Genomic DNA, 24555 nt, shown 5'->3' on the forward strand with positions numbered 1-24555 from the left:
GAGGTGGATACCGTGGCAATAACACCAAGGGTAGAGGACGAGGAAATAACAGCTCCGGATCCTCCACCAACACCAAACAGTGACTTCTTGTCACTGCCCACAGACCATTTAACAACGGTCGGGGGAAGACTACAGCAGTTCCTGCCTGTCTGGAAAACCATAACTACAGACAGGTGGGTGAGACAAATTATACAGCATGGCTATTGCCTGGAGTTAATCTCCACACCGCCCAACATACCCCCAAGACAACGTCCTATGTCCGCAGAACACCTACACTTATTGCAGCAGGAAGTCATCAGCATGCTACAAAAGGGGGCCATAGAACTAGTACCCTTAGAACACCAAGGTACAGGGGTGTACTCTCTGTATTTTCTGATCCCCAAAAAGGACGGGTCTCTCAGGCCAATTTTAGACCTCAGGCCCCTAAACCAATACATCTTATCAGAGCATTTCCACATGATCACTCTGTAGCAGGTGTTGCCACTGTTGCGCCAAGGAGACTTCCTCGCAACATTGGACCTCAAAGATGCATATTTCCATATACCTATACACCCGGCACACAGGAAATATCTCACGTTTACTATTCTAAACCAGCACTACTAATTCAAGGTCCTACATTTTGGGCTGACAACAGCCACAAGGGTGTTCACCAAGTGCCTAGCGACAGTAGCTGCACACCTCAGAAGACAGCATATACAGGTCTATCCATATCTGGACGACTGGCTAATACAAGCACAGTCAGCCCAGCAATGTGCCAGCCACATGTCGCAAACTATTCACCTCCTGCACAGTCTAGGTTTCTCGCTGAACTACAACAAATCCCATCTCCAGCCTGCCCACGTGCAGCAGTATCTGGGAGCAACAATAGACACTCTGGCAGCAAAAGCACAACCAAATTCTGCCAGAATAAACAGCATTCAAACGCTCATCCACAAGTTCAGGCCACAACACTCACTCCCAGCCCGAGTGTTTATGCAACTGATAGGCATGATAGCCTCATGCATCTTCATAGTCCCTCACGCAAGATTTCACATGCGTCTGCTGCAGGAGTGCCTAGCACGGCAGTGGAACCAGGCACAGGGGCAATTAAACAACCTAGTGTTGGTGACCTGTTGTGCATACAACTCTCTGCATTGGTGGAAACCACAAAACCTTTGCAAGGGACGACTGTTCCAGGAGCCTGTACCACAAATTGTGCTAACAGACGCATCCCTGATAGGGTGGGGAGCCCATGTCCTCCACCACACAGTACAGGGCCTAAAGACCACGCAGCAGAAAAAAATGCACATCAACCTGCTAGAGCAGATGGCAATTTTTATGGCAATCAAAGCTTTCAAGGTACATCTGTGCAACCAAACCGTGTTGATCCGGACGGACAACATAACTGCAATGTACTACCTACAGAAACAAGGAGGAACACACTCTCCACAGCTGTCGCATCTGGCTCAAAGAGTGTGGAAATGGGCCATCCAGAGACACATGTTTCTCATGGCGGAACACCTCCCAGGCAAGGACAATCAGATAGCCGATCTGCTCAGCAGACACAGCCTGCAAGTGCACAAGTGGGAAATTCACCCCTCAGTGTTTCAACCATACTTCCAACAGTGGGGACAACCAGAAATAGATCTGTTCGCCACAAGGAAAACACAAAATGCTGGTACTTCGCCGCAAGGTTCCCACACCCGCAGTCTCAGGGCAATGCGAAATGGATGAACTGGTCAGGCAAATTTGCCTACGCTTTTCCACCAGCACCGTTGATACCGCTGGTGGCACGCAAATTGCGCCAGCACTTCATGACGCTAATCCTAGTTGCTCCAACATGGGCGAGGCAACCGTGGTACACCACGTTCCTAGAACTTTCCGTGGTGCCTCATCAAAGACTACGACTAACACCCAGTCTCTTAACGCAGAGCCATGGAGACATTCAGCACCCAGATCCGCAGCAGCTGAACCTTGCAATCTGGCTCCTGAGGTCATAGAGTTCGGCTACCTCAACTTACCTCCTGACTGCATGAACATTATCAGGGAGGCAAGAAAGCCTACAACAAGAGCTTGCTATGCGTCAAAGTGGAAACGTTTTGTCATTTATTGTAACAACAACGACATAAACCCACTAAACGCGTCCATTCAAAATATCATATGCTATCTTTTGCACTTACACCGCTGCAATCTAGCCTATACGTCCATACGGATACACCTAGCGGCCATAGCCGCTTACCTTCAAAACAGGCAGCACCTTTCATTGTTCAGAGTGCCTGCAATTAAGGCATTCATGGAGGGCCTCAAACGAGTGATTCCCCCAACACACCCACCTTCACCTGTCTGGAACCTAAACATTGTTTTAACCAGACTAATGGGACCACCTTTTGAGCCATTACACTCTTGTGAGATACAATTTTTTACATGGAAGGTGGTTTTTCTCGTAGCCATTACTTCGCTTAGAAGAGTTAGCGAGCTGCAAGCCCTAACTATTCAAGAGCCATTCATTCAAATTCACGCAAATAGGGTTGTGCTTCGGACAAACCCTAAATTCATGCCCAAAGTGTTATCACACTTCCACATCAATCAACCAATAGAACTGCCAGTGTTCTTCCCAAATCCACAGACAGTACCTGAAAGAGCCCTGCACACACTGGACGTTACAAGAGCTCTCCTATATTACATAGACAGGACAAAAGATTTCAGGAAGACAAAACAGTTGTTCGTTGCCTTTTCACCACAACACAAAGGCAACCCTATTTCAAAAAATGGTTTAGCTAGATGGATAGTTAAATGCATCCAAATATGTTACATTAAAGCTAAACGTACTTTAACAGTGCCCCCAAGAGCGCATTCCACACGCAAAATGGGAGCATCCATGGCTTTCCTAGGGAACATTCCTCTAGAGGAAATATGTAGAGCAGCCACATGGACAACCATACATACATTTACCAAACACTACTGGGTAGATGTACACTCCAAGCAGCAAGCAGCTGTGGGACAGGCTGTTCTCAAAACTCTTTTTCAGACTGCTGCAGCTGGCACAGGTAGCCACCGCTAAGGGAGAGACTGCTATACATTCTATGCACAGATATGAATTCAGCAGCCCACATGCCTCGAACGGAATATGCTACTTACCAGTATGCATCTGTCTTTGGCATGCAGGGCTGCTGACATTCATATCGCCCACCCTCCTCTCCGGTGCCTCTCGCAGCTGTAGCATTCATTCTTACTCTTACTTTCTTGCATGGACATCTCTTACTGTATCACACTCCATCTCTGCCACAATGGCGAAAAACAATCTGAGGAAGGAGAGGATGGCCATGCGCACTGTAGTCCGGAGGAGGAGCCACCAATCTCGTGATACTTCAAAGACTCTTCCAGGACAACAATGTGCAATCATCCGGACCCAACACTAGGCGGCGATCTATGCACAGATATGAATGTCAGCAGCCCTACATGCCAAGAACAGATGCATATTGGTAAGTAGCATATTCCTTTCATAGCATCCCAGGGAGTCAACCCCCGGAACACAGAAGATGCCCTGACAGCATTATCCCAGGCAGGGAAACATGATTGCTCCCATCTGGCGGGAGCATTTTTAAATCTCCTACTAAATGGGAGATTTAAAAATTCTCCCGCCCCCCTGGGAACAGACTTGTGTGCTGTTCTGGAATGCGAGACTGGATGCTAGTTAATAGCTTTTTATTCTTGTTTCTGATTTTATCAAAAGGTACTTTTTTATTTTGTGAAGACAAACATGTAAAAAACAATTCAATGACCAAACTCAAAACTGAAGGCAATCATTCATCCTATCACTCATATCACAACCAAACGATAAACAATCATTCAAGGGGAGAAGGGGAACACTGAATAGAAGAACTACAAAATTTATCAAAACATACAATATTTACAATATAATACAATACTATACATGAGACAGGAGAAGCCAAATGTCTGCAAAAACACTCAAATAAATTCTTTCAATAAACAATCACTTTTAACGTACATTCCTATAGCTAAATGTATGAAAGTACTTCTTGGGTCTTTAGAAAAAGGATAATGTACAAAGATTAGTGATAAGCAACAGTTGTTGTGGCATTTACGCTTATCACTAGAGCAGACAGTAATATGGCTGGGGCCCATATTACTGTGAATGATTGAATGATTGTTTATCGTTTGGTTGTGATATGAGTGATAGGATGAATGATTACCTTCAGTTTTGAGTTTGGTCATTGAATTGTTTTTTACATGTTTGTCTTCACAAAATAAAAAAGTACCTTTTGATAAAATCAGAAACAAGAATAAAAAGCTATTAACTAGCATCCAGTCTTGAATTTCTTCTCAAGTGCTGTGTTTTGAATTTATGTTACTGTGGTGTTATCAGTACTGGCAATTTCTCTTTTGTTATGTTCTATGCAGGCTCAGCCATACTGATTAGAGCCAACCCGTAGTAGTTTATTAGTTCTGGAATGCGGGCATGGAAATAAAACACAAATTGCTTCCGGCCAGAGGGAGTAGGCAAAAAGCAGCTGCTCCCTCCGTGCGGCAGCATAGCCGGCTCCCGCACCATGTGGTGAGCATGCTGGGCCTGTAGGGGCCTAGGGGCTCCCCTGTGGGTCCCAGTGTGGGGCTTGGTAGTGACCTGAGTGTGCATCGTGGCTCCCAATTATTATTAATGGAACCCTTGAGGGATGGGATCCGTGAGGCCAAAATAGGCCTAGGGAGTGCAGCCATGCAGCCCCTTCCCTTTTTTATTGCATTTCGCCCTCAGGGATGGGGAGCCTGGGGAAAATGAAGGCATGGGAGGGGAGCTGTAGCTCTGGGCCTTTTAAGGCTTGGGGAGGAGGGCTAGGGCCTCCCCTCCCGGAAAATGGTATCCCCAGGGCCAATTAAGGAATGGGGAGAGGGGCTGCACACACCTCTCCCCTCGATGCACATGTTTTGGCCACGTGGGATGGGGTCCTGGGGCCACAAAGGCCAACTTTATGCCACTCACACCAAAGGCTGTGTGCGGCGTGGGGGTTGGCAGACTACTAGGGTTTTGGCTACATGGCCTGGCCGGAGGGCCTAGCCCTGTGGCCAATCCCCCGCTGCGCAAGGCCAAAGTCTGTGCATAGCTTGGGGTTGGCTGCCTGTGGAGGGCTCGCTGAAGGGCCTGACCACATTAGCGAATTCCCTGCCACACATGGTTGCAGGCGGTGCACGGCAGGGGATTGGCTTCACGTATGGTAATAAAATATTACTTTTCAATAAACAAAAAAACTGTAGAAATTCACTGTTTAAAAAAAAAAACTTAGCAATTCAGTGAAAAAAGGTTAAAATGACATTATAGTTAGGTGAATATGTCACTGACAACATTAACGTTTTAAACTAAAAACCTGCAGAACTTCAGCAGTTCTAGTTAGCAGAGCTTAGTATAACTAGCAACCCCGCCATGCACTGCTTATGACCACACATATTGCATCACTTGTGACATGTTCTATGACATAATTTATGACATCACTGAGGACATCTCAAATAACATCATTGATGACATAGCTGATAACATCATCCAAGCTTCTTTTGTACAAATTGCTTTATGAACAGGTGTGGCATTAGAGCTATGAAAGTAAGTGCTAAAATAACTCAGAATAATGTAAAGTATTACTAATTATATCATACATACAATCCCTATAGGTGAAGAAAGCTTCTGTTATGTGCAACGTTGACCCTATGCCGTACACTTCATGGGTAGCCAAGTTTGTGTTGAATAACAACCACAAACAAAAGTGTAACCTCTGTGTACAAATGTTCAGAGAAAAATGGGTGCCGCCAGGTCCTCAAGTGCATTTACATGGCCGATGCCCCACTTCCAGCAGTCTTTGACTGTATCAAAACCTTCACAATCACTGAACCTACAATGCTAAAAGAAGCTGATATAATTTGAAACGTGATGACTGTAAACAGTGTTTACATTATGGAGACCGTTTGTTCTGTACCACACTGTTTCCAGAAAGCCAAACTCTCACGAGAAATCCACCATGGAATATTAAAAGTATCTGCTAAGAACAATGTTCACTCTCTACAAAAATTGCCAAAAGAGAGACTATTCACCTACAATAACCAAGGTCTGAAGGTACTAAAAGTCATATTACCTGCAGCCTTCATACTGTGGTGAAAAATTTACAGATGGAATGCCTTCTGAAGCAAAAAAAGCATATGTTTATAGGTTAGTACCTGGTGCACACAGTCTTCTATGTTATGTAGAAACTGTAATGCTGAGACGATTCTAATAACTCAAGGCTGGTTATAATACTCAGTATATAGTAGGTAGAATCAATTTCCTGTTCGAAACGTTTTCTGAAGTACCAAAAAACTTGTGTAATACATTCTGAACACAAGTCGTCACCTGCACACAGAGCTACTCTTCTGTACAAAGATTTATAGTGTGTTTAGTACTGCTATACACCTACGATGCATTAGGATCACATGCATTTTGTAAACATGTACACACTAGGCCTGGGCGTCCGAATCGGCTACGCCCACTCCGTGAGCGTAGCCGAGTCGGCCGTCACCCGCCTCCCTCCCGCCCTCCCCTACATACATTATTTAAGCAAAATACCCTTAATAAAACAAGTTTAAAGCAGTTACCGTGTCCGGGGCTCCCTCTTGGAATAGCGTCCCATCATAGATACCAATGCGCATGTGCGGCCGCCCGCGCATGCGCATTGGTATCCATGACGACGCGATTCTTAGAGGGAGCCCCGGACGAGCCCCGGACACGGTAAGTGCTTTAAACTTGCTTTATTAAGGGTATTTTGCTTAAATAATATATGTAGAGGAGAGCGGGAGGGAGGTGCGTAGTGGGGCTACGCGGAGTGCGGGAGTGGGCGTAGCTTCTCGCCCACTCCGCGTAGCTCCGCGGAGCCCCACTATGCCCACTACGCCCGGGCCTAGTACACACATAGCTAGGTCCAGAATTTACACGCACAAAATCATAGTAATTTGACAGTTATAGTTACAGTTACAGCAGTGATAGTTATCTCAAATAACTATAACTCCCACCCCCGCCATGCACAGTTTTCTCATTAATTATTTTGCAGGAAATATTGCAGCGATATTGTCAATAATGTCATAGAAGGTGTCATGAGTGATGACGTGGGGAAATTAGCAGTGCATGGTAGGGGCGTGAGTTATAGTTACTTGAGATAACTATCACTGCTGAATTTCTATGGTTTTATGTGTGTAAAATTTGAACCTAACTATAACGTCCCTGTAACCTTTGTGTTTTTTAGTGGATTTTCACATTTTTTAATGCTTCTTCCTAACTACAACATCCATGTAACCTTTATTTTTACAAAAAGCAATATTTAAATATCATACGTTAATCTAACTGCTCTGTGGCCAACCCCCGCATGCAGCCTTCCCCACGCCACTCACTGCCTTCAGCCATGTGCGGCAGGCGGTGTGTCGCAGGGCCTGGCCTACGGCAAGCATTCAACCCCATGCTGCACATGGTCGAAGGCACACGGCGCACGGCTGCCACCAGACCTTGTGACCAACACCCAAAAGGCAGACAACCCGCGGGCCCCCAGCTCAAGCCACTTTTGGCCCTGGGGACCCTATCCCCGTGGGCTGGAGTATTTCGTAGGGGGAGCATGCCCCCAGGCCGATTTCAGCCCTGGGGACTCCATCCCCAGGGCCCGTGCATTGTTTTAAGGGGAGGGGGTACAAGGCCCCCCCTGGAGACCTTATCCCCCAGGGCCCACCATTATATTTATGGGGGCATGGGGCACACAGTTCCCCTCTTCTGGACTGATTGCGCCCTGGGAACCTTATCCACCTGGGCTTGGCCAAAGTTAATAAGTGTCCCCAGGGCCTGTATCTGCCATGGCCCGGCCGGTGTGTAAAGAGGAGGGGAGCCAAATGCCCCCCCCCCCTCCGTGGGGCAATTTCGGCTCGCTCCACTGACCAATGATTGAAGGGGGCCCAGTCAACTAATGGTGGGTGTCCTGTTGCCCACCCAGGACACCCATCATATCCTGTGTAGGGGTCGCAGGATATCCTTGGTGGGGCTACAGGGGGAGGCCCGTGGCCCCAGCAAGCTCCCTTCATCCAGAGCGTGCCGGCATTGCTCCCGCCCACAGGTATCAGCTAAAAATTTTCCTCCCTGTGGACAGGATCAATACTCAGATCTGTTTCCTCGCCCGATCACTATGAGTAGGGTAACAGATCTGAAGTACGCTCCAAGCTGGCAGAAGCATTAGTAAACATCCCGCCAGCTGGTAACAGACTTTGTGTTTGGTCTCGCTCAGTGGGAGCTTTTGAGATTGCTCCCGCCAAGGGAGAGCAAACACAAGTTTCCCTGCCCACGCCAGTGCAGGCATTAAAACCTATATGTCCCAGGGGTGGGCACCACAGGACTTAGCAGGAGTGGGCCCTGGACGATGGGGTCCCGAGGTCATTAATGGCTCTTTTGATTTGCAGCAGGGGCTTGGGAGACGGTGGCCCTGGGACCTAAATCGGCCTAGTGGGGAGGATTGGTGGTGTTAGGGCTGCATGCTCCCCTCCCCCTATTTACACTATGGCCGGTTCCCGGGGATGTGATCTCTGGGGCCAAAACCGGCGTGTAGGGGGAGGGGAGCCACGTTCACTCATCCCACCTATTATATTGATAATTATCCCCCACCCCCGGGGGTGGTCGCATTTAAAACAACAAGCATGGGATAATGTGCAGTTTTTTTCTCTCATTTTGCTACAAATCCACAAATGTGAATTTGTCACAACATTTTTAAAACAATGTTTTTTTCCCCAGGGTCACTGTCGGAACCCCCCCACCAGGCTTAGGAGATCAGGGTATTCATACCCTGCCTCCTTCTTGGTTTTTTGCATTATTTGGGGGGACTTGGACTGAGTCACAGATCCCAAGATGACCACTTCCTGGTTGAAGTGGTGGCAGCCAATCAGATCTCCTCAGGATTTCTGTCTGATCCGCAGAGGCTTCTTGTCCCTAGATCTGCATACATCTTTTCTCTTTAATTATTCCTACACAACTAAACGGATTTGTACTAAATCACTCTTTCTGGACCAAGATCTCGCTGTCTGCCAAATTTGGTATAATTCTGTTTAGCAGTTCGGGCTGAAGTCATGTTCAACATCCCTATGGGGAAATTGCACAGGGAAAATGCATTCTGGGACCTCCACTTTTTCTGGGCCCTCGTTTGAGTGAATCACCCCAAAACTTTAGAAACAGCTGCTGAAGTGAGTGGCAAACTAATTTTGAATGTTTGTGTGCGTCAGTGTCACCAGGACGACATTATGATAGATATATAGGTAGTTAAAAAAAAAATGCTCCTCCAGACTGGCATCCGTTCTTTATTATTTTTTAACTTTCTTTGGCCCCACGATGGGGACTAACTCCTACTGGTTTTGGTAGTGCCTATGTGGAGTTTGCCAGTTTCAGATCCCAACTGGTTATCAACAGACTCCTTCCTGATACCGGATGATGATGCTTTTTTTATGTGCTCCTCCAGATTGGTATCCGTTTTTTATTTTTTACTTGTTTTGTCCCCTCGATGAGGGACAAACTCCTACTGGTTTTGGGAGTACTTATAAGGACAGTTCTGTTCCCTGTGAATGAAACAATGATGACATGGAATGCCGCCCAAGTAATTAACAGTGGCTTGCCTTCATCACTTTTTTTTCTTTTCAAGGTATATTTAGACATGTATTCTGTTCTCTCTGGGTCACAGCGCTTAACATATGCCTCACTGATGAGGACTAAATAGGCTCAAACTAGTCTGAGGTTGCCTGTGATGAGATAGGACATAGCATGGCAACTCGGACAGGGCTATTCCTGTTGGAGGAGGCTGGTACACTTCTGTGTCCTAGTAAGGAAAAACAACATTTCAGTGGTTCCAAAGCCTAACAAAATGTGAAAACAGCAACTGGCTCTTTGGAAGGAAATAGAAGTATGTATGTATGTGGTATTTATATAGCACAAACTTATCCAAAAGGCAGCAGAGCACTGGATAGGTCAAAATGCAGGCACAAAATGAAGAAGTGATAAGAGAGTTAGCTGGTGTATGGATGGTTAATGCTTTGTGATGTTGTCTTCCCTAAAGAGGTGAATTTCAAACTCTTTCCTAAATTGAAGCTACATTGGGACAGTCAGGATGGATACAGGCTGTTTCAGATCCTGGGTGCATAGTTGAAAAAGGCTCCTGCATTGTGTTTTTTTTCTTGCAGTCTTTTTAGCTGCAGTCTGATGGTGTCCTGGTCACAATGGTCAATTTTTTAAAAACATTTTTGCACATGTGTAACGTTTTTCATAAAATTGTTCATACTTTAAAAAAATGCTTTCTACCCAAAGAAAAATATGTTGAATAAATAAATCGACAATATCAGTATTATTGTATATGTCTCTCTATTTAGAAGTTATGACATTATTTTGGGACTAGCTTTTCTTGCCGATGCCTGCATTTTTACCACCTTGCCGAGGCTTTTTTAGGTCTCGCGCCTAGCGATACACTGCGCAGCAGTGTTTGTGCAGCGAGATTCCTTTTGGCCGGGTTCCGAAAATGTACCTGGAAAATGCACACTCTTGTGCATGTGATTTTCCATTTGCGGCCTGCTATTGGCCTTTCACTGCTTGTTGTTTTGTAAAGTAGACACCAATAGGCCAGAGGCAGGCGCATAGCTCCGCCCCTGGCATATTGTTGTCTATTTCGCGCATTTCCTGCCATATGCTTTCAATTAGCGTGCCCAGAAACAGGCACGATAATTGAAAGCATATGGCAGGAAAGGTGCGCGCACCACCCGCGGCTTTGTTTTTTTTCTCGATCGTTTTCAGTTTCCCTCAGTATGGCTCAGGCGGCCGACGAGGCGCGGCTTGTGCTTATTCCCCAGCTGGTCTGCAGCGTGTTTCCAGTTCTTGGAAGGAAAGGAGAAAGTCCCACAAAGGACATTGGCGATGTAACCTGCTGGCCAGAGCTGAGCAATGGCATATCTGTCCTGTGTTGTTTTTATGCGGGCTGTTAATTGCTGTTGGATATTTGTGTGTGCCATTATATTGAGGACGATTGTTTGTATTTAATGCTCGCTTAGAGATATCTACACGCTGAGTAGCCTTGCTAGAGGGGCAATGAGGTGCTGTGCATGTTAACTACAAGAGTTTGATCAATGTAGGCCAAGTGTGTCAGCAGTAGGGTGTAGGGCCCCCCTCTCTGGTCATCTGCTGCAGCAACGGGACACTTGTAAGTGCCGCTTACCAAACCTTCATACATTCATTCATTCAGTAAGGGATTGAGTCATTTTGTAGTACATTGTTGAGAAGGTTTTAGTGGACTGAGCACAGTATTGTCAATATTAGGGTAAAAATAACGTCCTAGTCCAGAACTGCTTACTGTAAATGGAGCACAGTTGAAGTTCAGTTGTCTTTTGGTACGTTCTTGTCACTAGCTCACTGGTCTGTCATTGCCGGGGAGTGGTTCTGCTTATCTGGATGAGGGCTCCATGCCTTTCGATGGGCGTCCCTTAGGGAGGCGTGAACCAGGTGGCCTATTCTGTTCAGTATGATACAGCGTAGGCCACCTTGAGCTTATTTATGTAACAGTGCGGTGATGGCTAGAACAAGCCCATATTTGTTGTGCACAGTTACAGTGCAGCCTTAAGAAGGCATTAGAAGTGTGCCTAAATATTAGGTCACTCTTGAGTGTATTTGGCACGGTACTTTGGAAAGTACATTAAATGTGCCTAGAAGAAAGGGTCTTCTTAGATGACTATTTTAGGCGATACATTAAGTGTACCAGGAGTGGCAGCAAGAGAATTTGGGTGAGCCAGCTAGCATAGTGTTTAGTAAAGACAAGGGTTTTAATGTGTTTTGCACAATGTTGAGAAAGCACACCAGGTGCATTGAACGTAACATGTTGCATGAGGTGTTGCTGCTGGCGCAGTAATGGAGACGACACATCGAATGTCATCACAACTTGTGTACGGAGTTTTTGTGGCAGACGCAGCTGAAAGTATGCACCATATTTTGAAAGGATACTTGGACCGGAACAGATGTAATTGGAAGGGTTTGAGCACCTGCTTTCATTCACCTCGTTCTTTAATGAACATGTCCATGTTATGCGCATTTAGGATCAGGCCTTCCCGTGCCTTGCCGCAGAGGGCCTCTGGGTCTAGTGGGGGCACGACGGGCTGCCAGCAGCACGTGGGCCCCACAGTCCCTACCAAGGCGTGCACGCGTCGTTCGTGGGTGGATGTAAAAGCAAGCACGATAAACGATTGAGTTGCAGCCAGTGTAATATGAGAGGCCTTTGGTGGTGGTCGCCATGAAAACTGACGTCTCGAGTTGAGTCATTCTACATACTGAATGCGGTCCATCAATGGCCCGCTTTTAGCCGCAGGCACAGCACAGAGAATCATTAGTGCCAGGGCTCTGCCGCGTGACCCAAACGGGGCACGAGTGGTGAGGTACAACCAAGGCCTTCCACACCAGCCTTTGATGTCTGCCGTTTTATCGACTGAACTGTGATACGAGACAACAGGGAAGCAAACTACAGAACCTTTCGTAATGTGCAGTGTGCTGTACATAACATAATTAAATGCTTTAGCTTTCACAGGAGGGTCTCCATCAGCCTGCCAATTAATCAATGTACTGGTACACTGCTTCTTCCCAGTGGCAATAGATGCAAAGCGGAAGTGTGCCTGGGATTTATTGAGGCTTAACAACAGTGCAAGGTATAACTCGGACCGACCGTCAAGGGGAAGCGGGGTGTCTGGAAGCACATGCTTCAGAATATGAGCATAAACTGTGCTACTCAGAGCTGACAACATCATGCTTATCTGCCCCCTCACCCGCCCCACACACACACAACCACACACACACAACCACACACACACACAACCACACATACACACACAACCACACACACACACAACTACAGGCACGCACACAACCACACGCACCACCACACACACAACCACAAACACATCACACAGCCACACACAAAACACACACAACCACACACCCAAACACAACACACACACACACATGCAACCACACACACACACATGCAACCACACACACACAACCACACACATAACCACACATACAACCACACATACAACCACACATACAACCACACATACAACCACACATACAACCACACACACACAACCACACACAGAACCACACCGTCAGTACACACTTTCACCAAGCACAGACACCATCAGCCGTCAGTGCACGCTTTCACCAGGCATACACACACCACCAGCCGTCAGTGCACGCTTTCACCAGGCACACACATACCACCAACCGTCAATGCATGCTTTCTCCAGGCACACACACACAACACCAGCCGTCAGTGCATGCTTTCACCAAGCACACACACACACACCACCAGCTGTCAGTGCACTCATTCATCAGACACACACCACCAGCCGTCAGTGCACGCTTTCACCAGGCACACACACCACCAGCCATCAGTGCACTCTTCCACCAGGCACACACACCACCAGCCGGCAGTGCACACTTCCACCAGGCATACACACCACCAGCCATCAGTGCAAAATTACTACAGACACACACACCACCAGCATCAGTGCACACATCATTTGTTAACGCATCCACAATTAACTATTGTAGCAATAGCAGTATGGCGCACTTTACTTTTAAACATATTCATCTAAAGCGCAGCATGCCACCATTGCTACGAAAATCAATGCATATGTTTTTGGCCTACAATTTATAGACTTTTGTTGCAATTGGTGTTGCACCATTCAGCAATGCCAATAGCTCAAACTTAATTAATGCGAGACCTATTGCATTGTAAATGCTTGTTCTCTATTGCAATTTTCTCTGATATGACAGAATGATCTACTTATAGGTGAAATGAATTTAAAAGCTCTTCTTTCAGCTTTTTGGAAAAAAGGTGCGCATGCTACTCCTCTCCATCCTGCCAGGGATGAAGATTATTCAGGCTTTAATTCTGTTGAGACTGGACTACAGAAACATCTTCTGTTTAGGGGCTGATAAGGCCTCTATTAGACTTCTACAAGTAGTCCAGAACTCATCTTCCATTCTCCGTTTCGTCTCCTAAAACGTGCCTCTGTGTCGGGCCTTCTCTACGAGCTTCACTGGCTTGTGGTAGAAAAATGGATACATTTTAAAGCATTATGCCATATACACAAGGCTAGGTCGGTGCTGGTCCACGGTACCTTCAAGAACTGGTGATACTCTACCAGCCCTCCTGTTCATTATGCTCAAGTGACCTGTCCCTCTACACATTCCTTAAGTTAACTGGCACGTTTGGGAGTTCGCTTCTTCTCATACCTGAGCCCCAAGATATGGAACGCTGAGAAATGACACCTCGTTGACCCATCTTATGTAAAAATCTGAAGACCTGGACGTTATGATTCTGTTGTACTTTTCTAGACCTGACCTGTTGCCATAGGGCCGGGAAACCCTATGTGAGTAGTTGAGCGCTATACAAGACTCCTATAATTATAGTGATAGGAAAACCCACACTTACATGATGTTGCTAGAATCCAGGCATGTAATGTAACATTTATTAGGCAGTGTTCTGGGATTTAAGATTCTCCTTTTGTGAAATGCAACAAAATATTGAGCAAATTTGTTAAAAAAATAAAATATCTACTCATTTATTATTATATCTTAAGCATTAAATGGGATATTGATGGGGGTTTGCACTTATACATACCCCTGTATGTGCTGAAAAAAAGCAGAAGATACTCTCTCTTTTGCCCCTTTAGCAACTAATATTGGGATTCTTTTGTCTAATTTAGGTAGGAGCAAAGGCAAATTGCATGTGTTAGGCAGTAGTTATTTAATGTGTGTTTCTGAGCTTCTTTGTTTTTGTTGAGAAGGAATGTGCTCTACACCATTCCGTTTTGGCTTTGTTCGCGCACAGTGTATGGCGGAAGGAGTGGGTTGGCGACGCCATTCACAATAAAGATTACCCAAACAAAGAAAAGATTAGTCAGTGCCAAGGATTTATGCCCTCTGCTCCCGAGGCTTTGATTGCACTGCTTCAGTGCACATTTCTCTGTGGCCTGTTGCTAAGATGCCCTTTTGTCATGGATACGACTGCGGCACGGTTTGTGAGCAGGTCAGAGGGAGAGGGGAAAACACTTTGTTCAGACCATTCGTGTGAGCAGAAGAGGTTCTCAGATGGAGCAGGAAGGACGCTTGGGCTCCTTTTTAAATGATTGGGATTTGTCAAGCACCTAGTCTGAGGAGGAGGAAGTGGAAGAGAGCCTCTGAGGTGAAAGGAAACTGAGCCTCTACCCACTGGCATCATCACCGATAAGGAAGCAGAAGGGAACCCCTAGTTTTTGTCTCTCCGCTGTGTGCAGTCAGGAGCTTTGAGATCCACATGATGAGGCAAAAGGGAGCGTCTCATCCCAGGCTCCCTGAGGCTACAGCCAGGATCTGTCCATAACTTGCCTAGATCAGAACCCTTTGGATTTCCAACTCATCTCTATCAGCAGAGAGTCGACACTGTCAATAGCAGAGCCGCAGGGGGCATAGGGAGGTATGGTTAAGTGCAGCCTCTTTACCACCACCACCAGCAGCAACTCATTCCATCACAAGCAGCTGCCTTGATGAATTATCTTCCACCTGACCGGTACCGCTCAGTGGTAGTGCGGTGAGTAGGACACTGTGGCCACCACTGAGGAGGAAGCAGATGCTGCTCATAAATGTCTGAGTAGGTCATGTATTCCAAGTGAAGATGACTTTTTAGTACCCTTATGACCCTTATTGTTCTTTATGCTTCCACGTCTTTCTACTTCCTCCCACTCCCCTTTCCATTGAAGACCTGTCTTGTGTGTGTGTCTTGTTCAGCTGCACCACTTCTACTGTCTCCTGCATCACTCTCTCTCTTTTCCATCTTCTCATTCTATCATCTCCCTTCTCCTCTTGCCACATCCACTCACTCATTCCCCATCTCCATTTCTACATTCTTTTCTGAATCAATTTCCATTTCACTCTCTGGTTTCCCTCCTTCAATCAGTTTTCCATCCCTCCTTCTCTCCTTCTGTTTTCCATCCGATCCAGTGCGTCTAGGAGGCGGATCCTATGCCCGCAGGCATGACTCATTGTGGTAGACTTGGATCTCACACCACAAGTCATGTTTGTGATTTTGAACTAATCACGGTGCATGTTTAGGCATGGAATATCAGGTGCACTCTGCTGACACCTAGGTGCGGATATTGCTCCGTTATATGCATTCTTGCTTCAAATGAGTGGAAGACGGGAAAAGTATATGGTTGTTTTATGTTTCCAATGTATTTGATAGGATTGGTGTCAATGTAGTGAAACATTATCAATATGATGCCACAGTCCTTTGGTTCACACCAGTTTACAATTTCTTTTTGCCTGCTCTTCAATTCTGGTCTTAAGAAGCCAATTAGACCAAAGTCAGTCTTGTTTAGTAGTAAGTGCATGCACTCAGTTATGCAAATTCTACTCAACACTTGTTCCTCTATTTCACAATATTTGTTTAATTATGTTTCAAATTTCTTTTTATCTTCAATGTATCTTGTACTGAACCTCCATGATCAAGTAATAATCTACAGCAGACCTCAATGCATTTCAGGCTTGCGTCAACTTTCTTTTTTGTTAGTTTGACGATCATTTTTTCACTACCTGTTTCCACTATTCACTATGAGGCGTCCTCTTACCCTCTGTAAAAAAAACACTAGTAAGGAAACACTTTTGTGTTTCTTTGCTGATTCACTTATTACTTCATACATGTGGCGGATGGTGTTCAATTGTGGTTGAAACATTGTTAAGTACTAAAGGTAGTATCCTGCATAACAAGGGAAAAGTAAAAAATATATATACAGATGCCGTAACCTCATAGCTGCTATGGAACGTCCAGCTCCAGTGCTGGACGTTCCATTGCGCAGGTGCAGTTTGAACGTTCAACAGCCGACGGCAGCACTCCCGAGGTAGTGGTGCCGTCGGCCGGTGAACATGCGCAGCACCTAAGGGGTGACCCATGAGTATAAACAATATCTGTGCTCTTGATTTCTGTGTTGTTCCTTCACACATTTTGCTTCAGACCTCTTTATTATAGTGCTTTTTTACCTTCATATCTTCTATGCCCATCATTTAGTATTTAGGTTTCCTTTTAATCCCTCTTTGCTTTGTTTCTTTCTCTAATTGTCTCTTTTTGATTTGTTCAGTTGTCGTTACTCTTTTGTTTCCTCTTACCTTCTTCTACTTTCAATCTTTTTCAAATTTTATTTTCTCTTATGACTTCTTCATCTTTCAGGAATGTTAGGTTTTAGCCTTTCAGGGTTTTTCCTTTCTTTTCATCTTTCAGGAGTGTTAGTTAGTACACTTTCAGGGTTTTGCCTTTCTTTTAATTCTTTCTCTTATATTAGTTTTGCTTTCTATTCCCTCTCGTTTGTTCTCATTCCGAATGTATATATTTATTCTTATTGTTCCATCCTTCTTGAACTTTCTTTCTTATAGCCCAGCATCTGGCCTAAGTTAAACCACAACCTTCAATACTTTTTCTTTCCAATGTAGTGAAGCAATTCAGGCCCTACAAAATGAGGTCTCCCGTCTGCGACAGCGACTTGAACAAACTTTACAGAGACCCCAAGGTACTCCCCGTGAGGCTCTTTGGAGTAGGACACAGACTGCAGGTGACACACCCCGTTCCTGGAATTCTTCAATCTTTGGGTAAGTGGATGGAAATAATTGTTGTAGGTACACCAGCCCGGAGAACCTCATTCTCTTGGTTTTAGAGTGCTAATTCTCCTTTCCTGTATGTAGCAAAAGTGGTGCACAGCTTTTCAAAATTTGCACTCTAGCTCCAGCACTGGGAATGTTTCAAGAAATCGTTATGGCTATTAGATTTCTTAGAACTTCTCCAAGAATAAGTGCCACTGTAGGAGAAGTGACATAGATAATGTCTTTCAGATATTACTTGCGGCTAGGGGCAGTTTTTTGCTTTTGCTCCTGATGCCCAAAGTGGCAAACAGGCATTCCTCTTCTCTCTCTCTTTCTCTCTCTCTTTCTCTTTCTCTTCTCTCTCTCTCTTCTCTCTCTCTCTCTCTTCTCTCTCTCTCTCTCTCTCTTTTCTCTCCCCCCCCCCTCTGCGTAGAGAGGGTGGGTGGATTGATTCCCAACCCACATTAGGTCCTCAACCCTTTCTGTCTATAACCCCCATTGCGCAAAAGCTTTTTCTGTCCCATATGCTTTAATTTTTTCTCTTCCTCTTTTTTCATTTCTGCCTTATACCCCTTATGCCTTTTTTATTCTTTTTATTCTTTGTGAAACTCAAGAACCTCACACAGTTTTCTCTGTATTTCCCTGGTTTGTAGATCAAGTCTTTCCACACCTCTGTGTAGATCAGACATTTGTTACAGCGTCTTCTCTCTTCAGTGGATTTTTTTTTGCCTACAGCCCGAAAGTCTCATTCCAAAAAGGATTTGAGATTTTTAAAATGGCGAGAAATAAATCTACAGGCTTTCACCAGCCAATCACATTTGTCAAAAAATTAAGATATGGTGGACAAATGACTGAATCGCATCTTTAATGGCAGAGATATACAAAGGCGTAAGCCTTTCAAGCAACCTGCCACCTTTTTGAGCAATTATTTCTCAAAACCTACTCACTGGGTTGTCGCCAAACAAACAAGAGCATGCTTTCTGAGTAAAGTTTATTTTCTCCTATCATACCAAGCTAGGTGGTGTCCATTCAGCAGGTTTTGCTCTAGGTGTGGGCAAACATTCCAATGGGAGTTTAAATGGGAAGACCACTTCAACTTTTCTTTCTCTGCATGGACAGGCACAAAAAGGGGCTTGTTGGACCTGAGTTGACTAAGCCAAATAACTGCAAATGTGATGCAGATCTGTGAGGCAGATCTGTCTTTGGGGTCAAAAGTTATAGGCAAATAAAAAAAACGCCTTTTCAATGGAAAGCTATCTTGAACAATACCTAGTATACACACAAGTGATATCCACTGTGTAATTGGTAACTATAGATTTACTATTCCCACCTCCATATCTACGTATCTTAAAGTTATATATATAGATATTTTGTTCTGGTATGAATACGTGGAGTACAGTATATAAAACTTCTACTTACCTATATATTCACATTCACAGTACTGCGATAGTTGATATTCTGGTCAAAATATTTTTGCATGTTGATATTAAAAGTTTAGTATTTTGGTACCATACCATTAATACGGGATGTGCCTGAAGTTTCTGATTATTTCATCCTCAAACCAGCAAGCACTTCTTAGATCCCAAATGAACATCTGGTTTTGGGTCAGATCTAGATCCTCTCTGCTTCCATCATCCATCTCGATACCCTTTCCGTCATTTTAATTATTTAATCTCTGCTTAAAAGGTGCAGCTATGATTGTTTTCTTCTGTTAGCAGAATATCCACTGATGAAACTCCAGAGATATATGGGGAGCCCTCCAGAAGGCCAAAGCCATCTGTGCGAGTGAGGTCAGCATCTCTTCCCCGGGATGGACCAGATCTAGACTACAGTAAGTACCATACTACCCAAACCTTATGAGGCTTACAACGCCCATTACAATGCAATAGTTATTGTGTGTAGCGTGTGTAATGCTAAACAGGGAAAGGTCAGAGTTTAGAAAAATATTTTGCTGCCCTTTTAAAATATCAATGATCAATAGGAAATATGTTTTATTTAATGTAGTATTTATGTCTTCTATAGAGAGTTGAGTCATGTCACTTTCCATTAATAAGATGCAGGACCCCAACCCATTCAAACTGCTCAGTAACAGTGCCTCATTGAGCCTATGGTTGCATGTGGGGCCCACCAGCACTTATTTTTTGGAATCAGCACTTTTTTTTCCTCATCAGAATTTCACTCAGAGCAAGAGAGAGAAAAACACACTGATAAAGGGAGAAAGCAAGAATGAAAGAAAACAAGAAAGCATGAGATATGGAATGAGGTACTGCTCGGTGCTGGATAAAAGAGGTGTGGGCTGAAATCAGGGCGACGGAGCCTTGCTATTCGGCTCCCCGACCTTCAATAGTGTCTGCCAGGGGCTTCTAAGCAGACGTTTGCCACCCACACTTACAGTACAGCTGCGGTCCATCCATGTGGGTGAAGGGGCCACGCCCGCACCCTTTTCCAGAGAGGAAGAGCGTGTGTCAGGCTGCGCAAAGGTAACCCTGATAGGCACTTTTCTCACAGCCTTTTGTGTGCGACCTACTCAGCCTGGCAAAAGTGCCTCGAGGCTCTCCCCAGCGTGACGAAGGTGAGTGTCACTGATTGCCTTGGACTTAAAACAGAATCACCCAAGCACTGAAGTACCCTAGGGTCGAGTGTCAATCAGTGACTCCTCGTCACAGAGTGGAGTGGGGTCAGCAACTGTCACTGAACGCTTCCCACTCTGCAACAAGTGTGGGACTCCTGCCTTTTCCCTTTGGCCTGCCTAAGGTCAGCTTATGGGGGAAGGCAGCCGTCCCAACCCTCCTGGTACTGCCAATGAGATCCTTTCCTGGAGTTGCAGGACAACTACGTTTTCTGTTTTTTAATGTTTGGTGCATGTTTACGTGTATGCATAAATGTATGAATTTGTTGTGAGTGAGGGTTGTGAATGGGTGTGTGTGTGCACATTTGTGATTGCATGCGTGTGAATCAGTGTAAATGTGAGCGTATGTAGCCCTCCCACGCCCTGATAAAATTTCCGGCTGCCACTTTGTATCACAAATTAAGCACTGCTCAGTACTGCACAGTGGGTGGGACCATTTAACCGAGGACTACATAGAAGTGGTTTCTGGCAGACTATAGAGCATTGATCTCTGATCCTAGTGTGAATAGAATGTTGCTAGACTCCAGTCCAGGGCTAGTAGTGAACACTGACCCCAGTTATCAATGTGTCAGTGTTAGGTGAGCCCTGACCTCTGGTTTACATGGAAGTGAATGTTCGCAGGCCCCTTACTCTACTATGCATGCCACTGAAGGACCCAGCTCAAAGGTGTCTGATGTAGCAATTAGTCAATGGTATGATCATTAGAGAATCTGTGGCACCAAAGTATGCACAGCAGTAAGAGCAGGTCCATCCCTTATTCCTGTGTTCATGGCAGTGTCATGTGTAAGATACGAGTTTCAAATCAGTGACTATTGGTTGATATGAGACACAAATGTGTAGCACAGATAACACTGGGGTTCGATGACCACATATCTAGAGGCAAACATTTGGGCATCTCATCCTTAAGGGTACAGGATAAGGATAATGCTGGGTGCCTGACCACAGACACAGTGTACACGGGAAATGATGCTTTCACACTCCTAACCACTGTGTGCAGTGCTCCAAATACTGTTGGGTCTCTGAACCCCTGCACAGGGCTAAGGGTTCTGTTGGATCCTGGACAAAAGTATCCAGAATTAAGGATGCTGCTTGATCACTTGCCCAGTGTGAAGGGCTATGTTTGCTTCTGGGTATCTGACACATCATTAAAGGGCTGAGAATGCTTCTGAGTTTCTCAGCTCAGGTTACAGGTCTGCTGGATGTCTGACCCTACTGTGAATGTGTATGTTGCTGTTAAGTCTCTGATCCCCTTGTACAGGGCTGTGATTGTTTCTGTCTCTATGATCCCCAGGGTTCAGGGCCAATGATCTGCTGGATGTCTGACCCCATTGTGAAGTCAGTGGGTACTTCTGGATGACTGACCCCATACAAGGAGTAAAGATTCTCATGGCTTCTCTGAACCCAGTATACAGGGCTAAGGATTCTACTGACTTGTGAGCACTGATTACAGGGGAAATGACTTTGTCATATTCCTAACACCAGTGTACATGACAAAGAATGCTTATGGAATGTAAACACAGTAGGAGTCAAATGGTGTTCTCAAATTTCTGACAGCAGGGTAGAAAACATTGTGCATTGACAATTTCCTTACCCTGGTTCTGCCATTTTCTTCAGCGTTAGATTCGGAGCACTCCCTACGTCGGCCACGCAGTCAGATTTTCCAACCAGAATGGGCCACTGGGCCCACAACAGAGAGACATGTGGATGCTTCCATCTTCACAGGGCCTTACACAGGTGAGTGAACTAGGTGTATTCAGTAAATGCACATTTCTGGCGAAACATATATGTTGAGGAATGTTAGTTGCTACCTTTGGAGTTATAAATAATTTGTCTAAGGGTTACCACAGGTGGGTCTCGACCTCATGTGGACACAATGTGGCCAGTAGATAATGTGTCCAGATGACTGGCATGGGGAGCGCATGATCACTACATGTGCTACGTTCTGATTGGCTATGTGGTCCTAACTCATGTGGCATCTGACTTTTTATGGTGCTTTAGAAGCGTGCATACCCCCTCAGACCTTGTGTGCTTTATTGGGGCAATCTCTCTTAACCATTGTAATGTCGTTGTGCCTATCAATGGGATTGATTAAGAGTTTCCTGCCAGAGTGTTTGAAAGGTCACAGGTGGGAAGGTGCGTAGCTGGCAGACAATCAGCAATCCGGGGCCTAGGTCTCAAGGCCTGCTTGACCACATATTTGCGAGTCGAGGTTGATGTGATTTCACAATGGGCAATTCTGTTATTAAGGGCAATATTTCATTTTCATTGATGTATGCATCGATTTCCTTATTACCAACTATGGGCAGAGACTGTCCCATATTGCCCTTAGACATTTCCTGATCTCAAGATGTTTCCGACAGACACTTGCACACCACATAATGTGTTCCTCAAAATGGAACTCTCTGATATTCATAAAACTTAGAATATCGCCATCAATATTCTGAACTCCAGAACACAGTTTTTAGAAATTTCAGGTTTGAAAAACATAATGAACTAAAGGACAGGTGCTTCACAAAAGGCTACATCTACTGATTTTGTTTCACTTTACCAAACAAAACTATCTATTTACAGTACATGTGGCTAAAAATACAACTTAAATATAGTTCAAGCTATATATATATGTTAAATGAACAGGAAATGCTCCCCCTTTGTAATAGAATACATATAAGAATTCAGAGAGAATTCCCATGGTGAAGACCTATACCATAATCAAAATCCTCTTGCATTGAGCTCTTTCTTAAGAGAAGCACAATTCATTTTCTTGAGGTACTCAATGAGAGGTTATCCTTTTCTTTACGGCTTGTACTTTTTAGGAACAATGCTCTCCCTGCAGCTACTCCTCTCTTCTCGTTTTTCTCTTTCTCCTTTCTCTTTGTCTCTTTACTCAGTCCCCAGCTTTCCCTTCAGTTTTCTCCTGATTTGTTTTGCTTGTCATTTTTACCTCACTTTCTCTCAGCCATCGCTTTTCTGTCCTCTCCATCCTTGTTACTTCACTTTTCCAACGAAGCTCTTTTCCATATTTATTTTCCTTCTTCCTTCCATTACATACTCCTCTTTCCTTTATTCTTATTCACATATATGTAGCCTCTCTTTTTTCTCACCCATCTCTATTAGAGTTTCCATACAAATTTCCATATGCACTAACCCTCCTTTTTTGTGTTATCCAGGGACAGAATATCATCTTCCGGGCACCAGCCCCATGATGCGGGAGGCAAGAATGAATGCAGACTCCTGCCCTCATTGCCAGGGCACAGGAGCACCATCCCCTGGTATGTCTCATGCAGTTCTCCGATTTAAGTTAAATTCATGCTTTGGCATTTTAGTTGGGGCACTGGGCAACTCAAAGTCTTTGTTTTGGACTCATTCTTATATCGTAGAGCTATAATCTTTGCTTTCCAATGCTTACAAGGACCTTTCTTTCTGACCACCAGCAAAGGCACTTTGTTTCCTGCTACAGAAGTCAGCCGGGCTGCATCATGAACAGTCTCATTGTTTACAAGCTGTGACATCTGAAAATATGAGCTCAAGTGAATACACTTCAGATATTGCAATGGCATTAAAACAGACACTTGGTTCTGTGCGGAGACAGCACACCTTTCCATGAGATAGCCCTAAGCAGACATTGATCAGTGAAATCTTAAAGATGAAGGGTGATTTCCAGTGCCCTAGAGAGGTTTTCAGCCTCACCCTGACTGTTTGACATTTAAGTACTTCCACTAGCACACATGCTAGAGCATCACCAGGTACATTTCCAAATGTACACCGATGATCCCCAAATCACTTCCTGATTGGGCAAACATCATGGAATACCTAGACCACTTGGGTCAACGAGGTGACAACAGTTTTCCTATTAATGGCTCTAAAACAGATATCCTGGAATCAGGAGTGTCTGGCTATGCTATGTGTCCACTTCAATGTCCCAAGAGCCTTTGTCACTCACTGTCCTTGCCTCATATCATACAAAACCTGAGATAATCAAACACTGATTGGAACTGAGCAGAGCCCTAGTTATTGTCTAGCTCAAGTATTGTGATAACTTTAGTGGGTTCCCTAAGCTATTCATTAACAGATTGCATGGACTATAGAATCATGCTTCCAGACTCTGTCTAAAACTTTGGAAATGCAACCAAATGAATCCCGTATTGAAGGCCCTATATTGACTTCCATTAGAATCCAGGATTACATTTAAAATCTTTTGCCCCATCCACACTGTCAACTGGAGCAAAGCATAGCCCCATATTTCATTCCATTC

At 44.8% G+C, this 24555-nt stretch overlaps 1 protein-coding gene across 6 annotated transcripts in view; it reads left to right on the forward strand.

Annotated features, from left to right (window-relative positions):
* AKNA (AT-hook transcription factor) overlaps positions 1-24555 on the forward strand; it is a 282106-nt gene that overhangs the window by 214994 nt on the left and 42557 nt on the right. For 3 of the 6 annotated variants that reach the window (XM_086921106.1, XM_086921110.1, XM_086921107.1), the window contains exons 17-20: positions 17528-17683; positions 19390-19505; positions 21918-22037; positions 23471-23572. In XM_086921106.1, the coding sequence (XP_086777232.1) occupies positions 17528-17683; positions 19390-19505; positions 21918-22037; positions 23471-23572 (494 nt within the window). The remainder of the gene's footprint in view (positions 1-17527; positions 17684-19389; positions 19506-21917; positions 22038-23470; positions 23573-24555) is intronic. The other 3 variants (XM_086921108.1, XM_086921111.1, XM_086921112.1) reach the window with 2 other exon arrangements.

The sequence above is a fragment of the Lissotriton vulgaris genome, chromosome 5 (assembly GCF_964263255.1).
Source record: "Lissotriton vulgaris chromosome 5, aLisVul1.2, whole genome shotgun sequence".
Lineage (NCBI taxonomy): Eukaryota > Metazoa > Chordata > Amphibia > Caudata > Salamandridae > Lissotriton > Lissotriton vulgaris.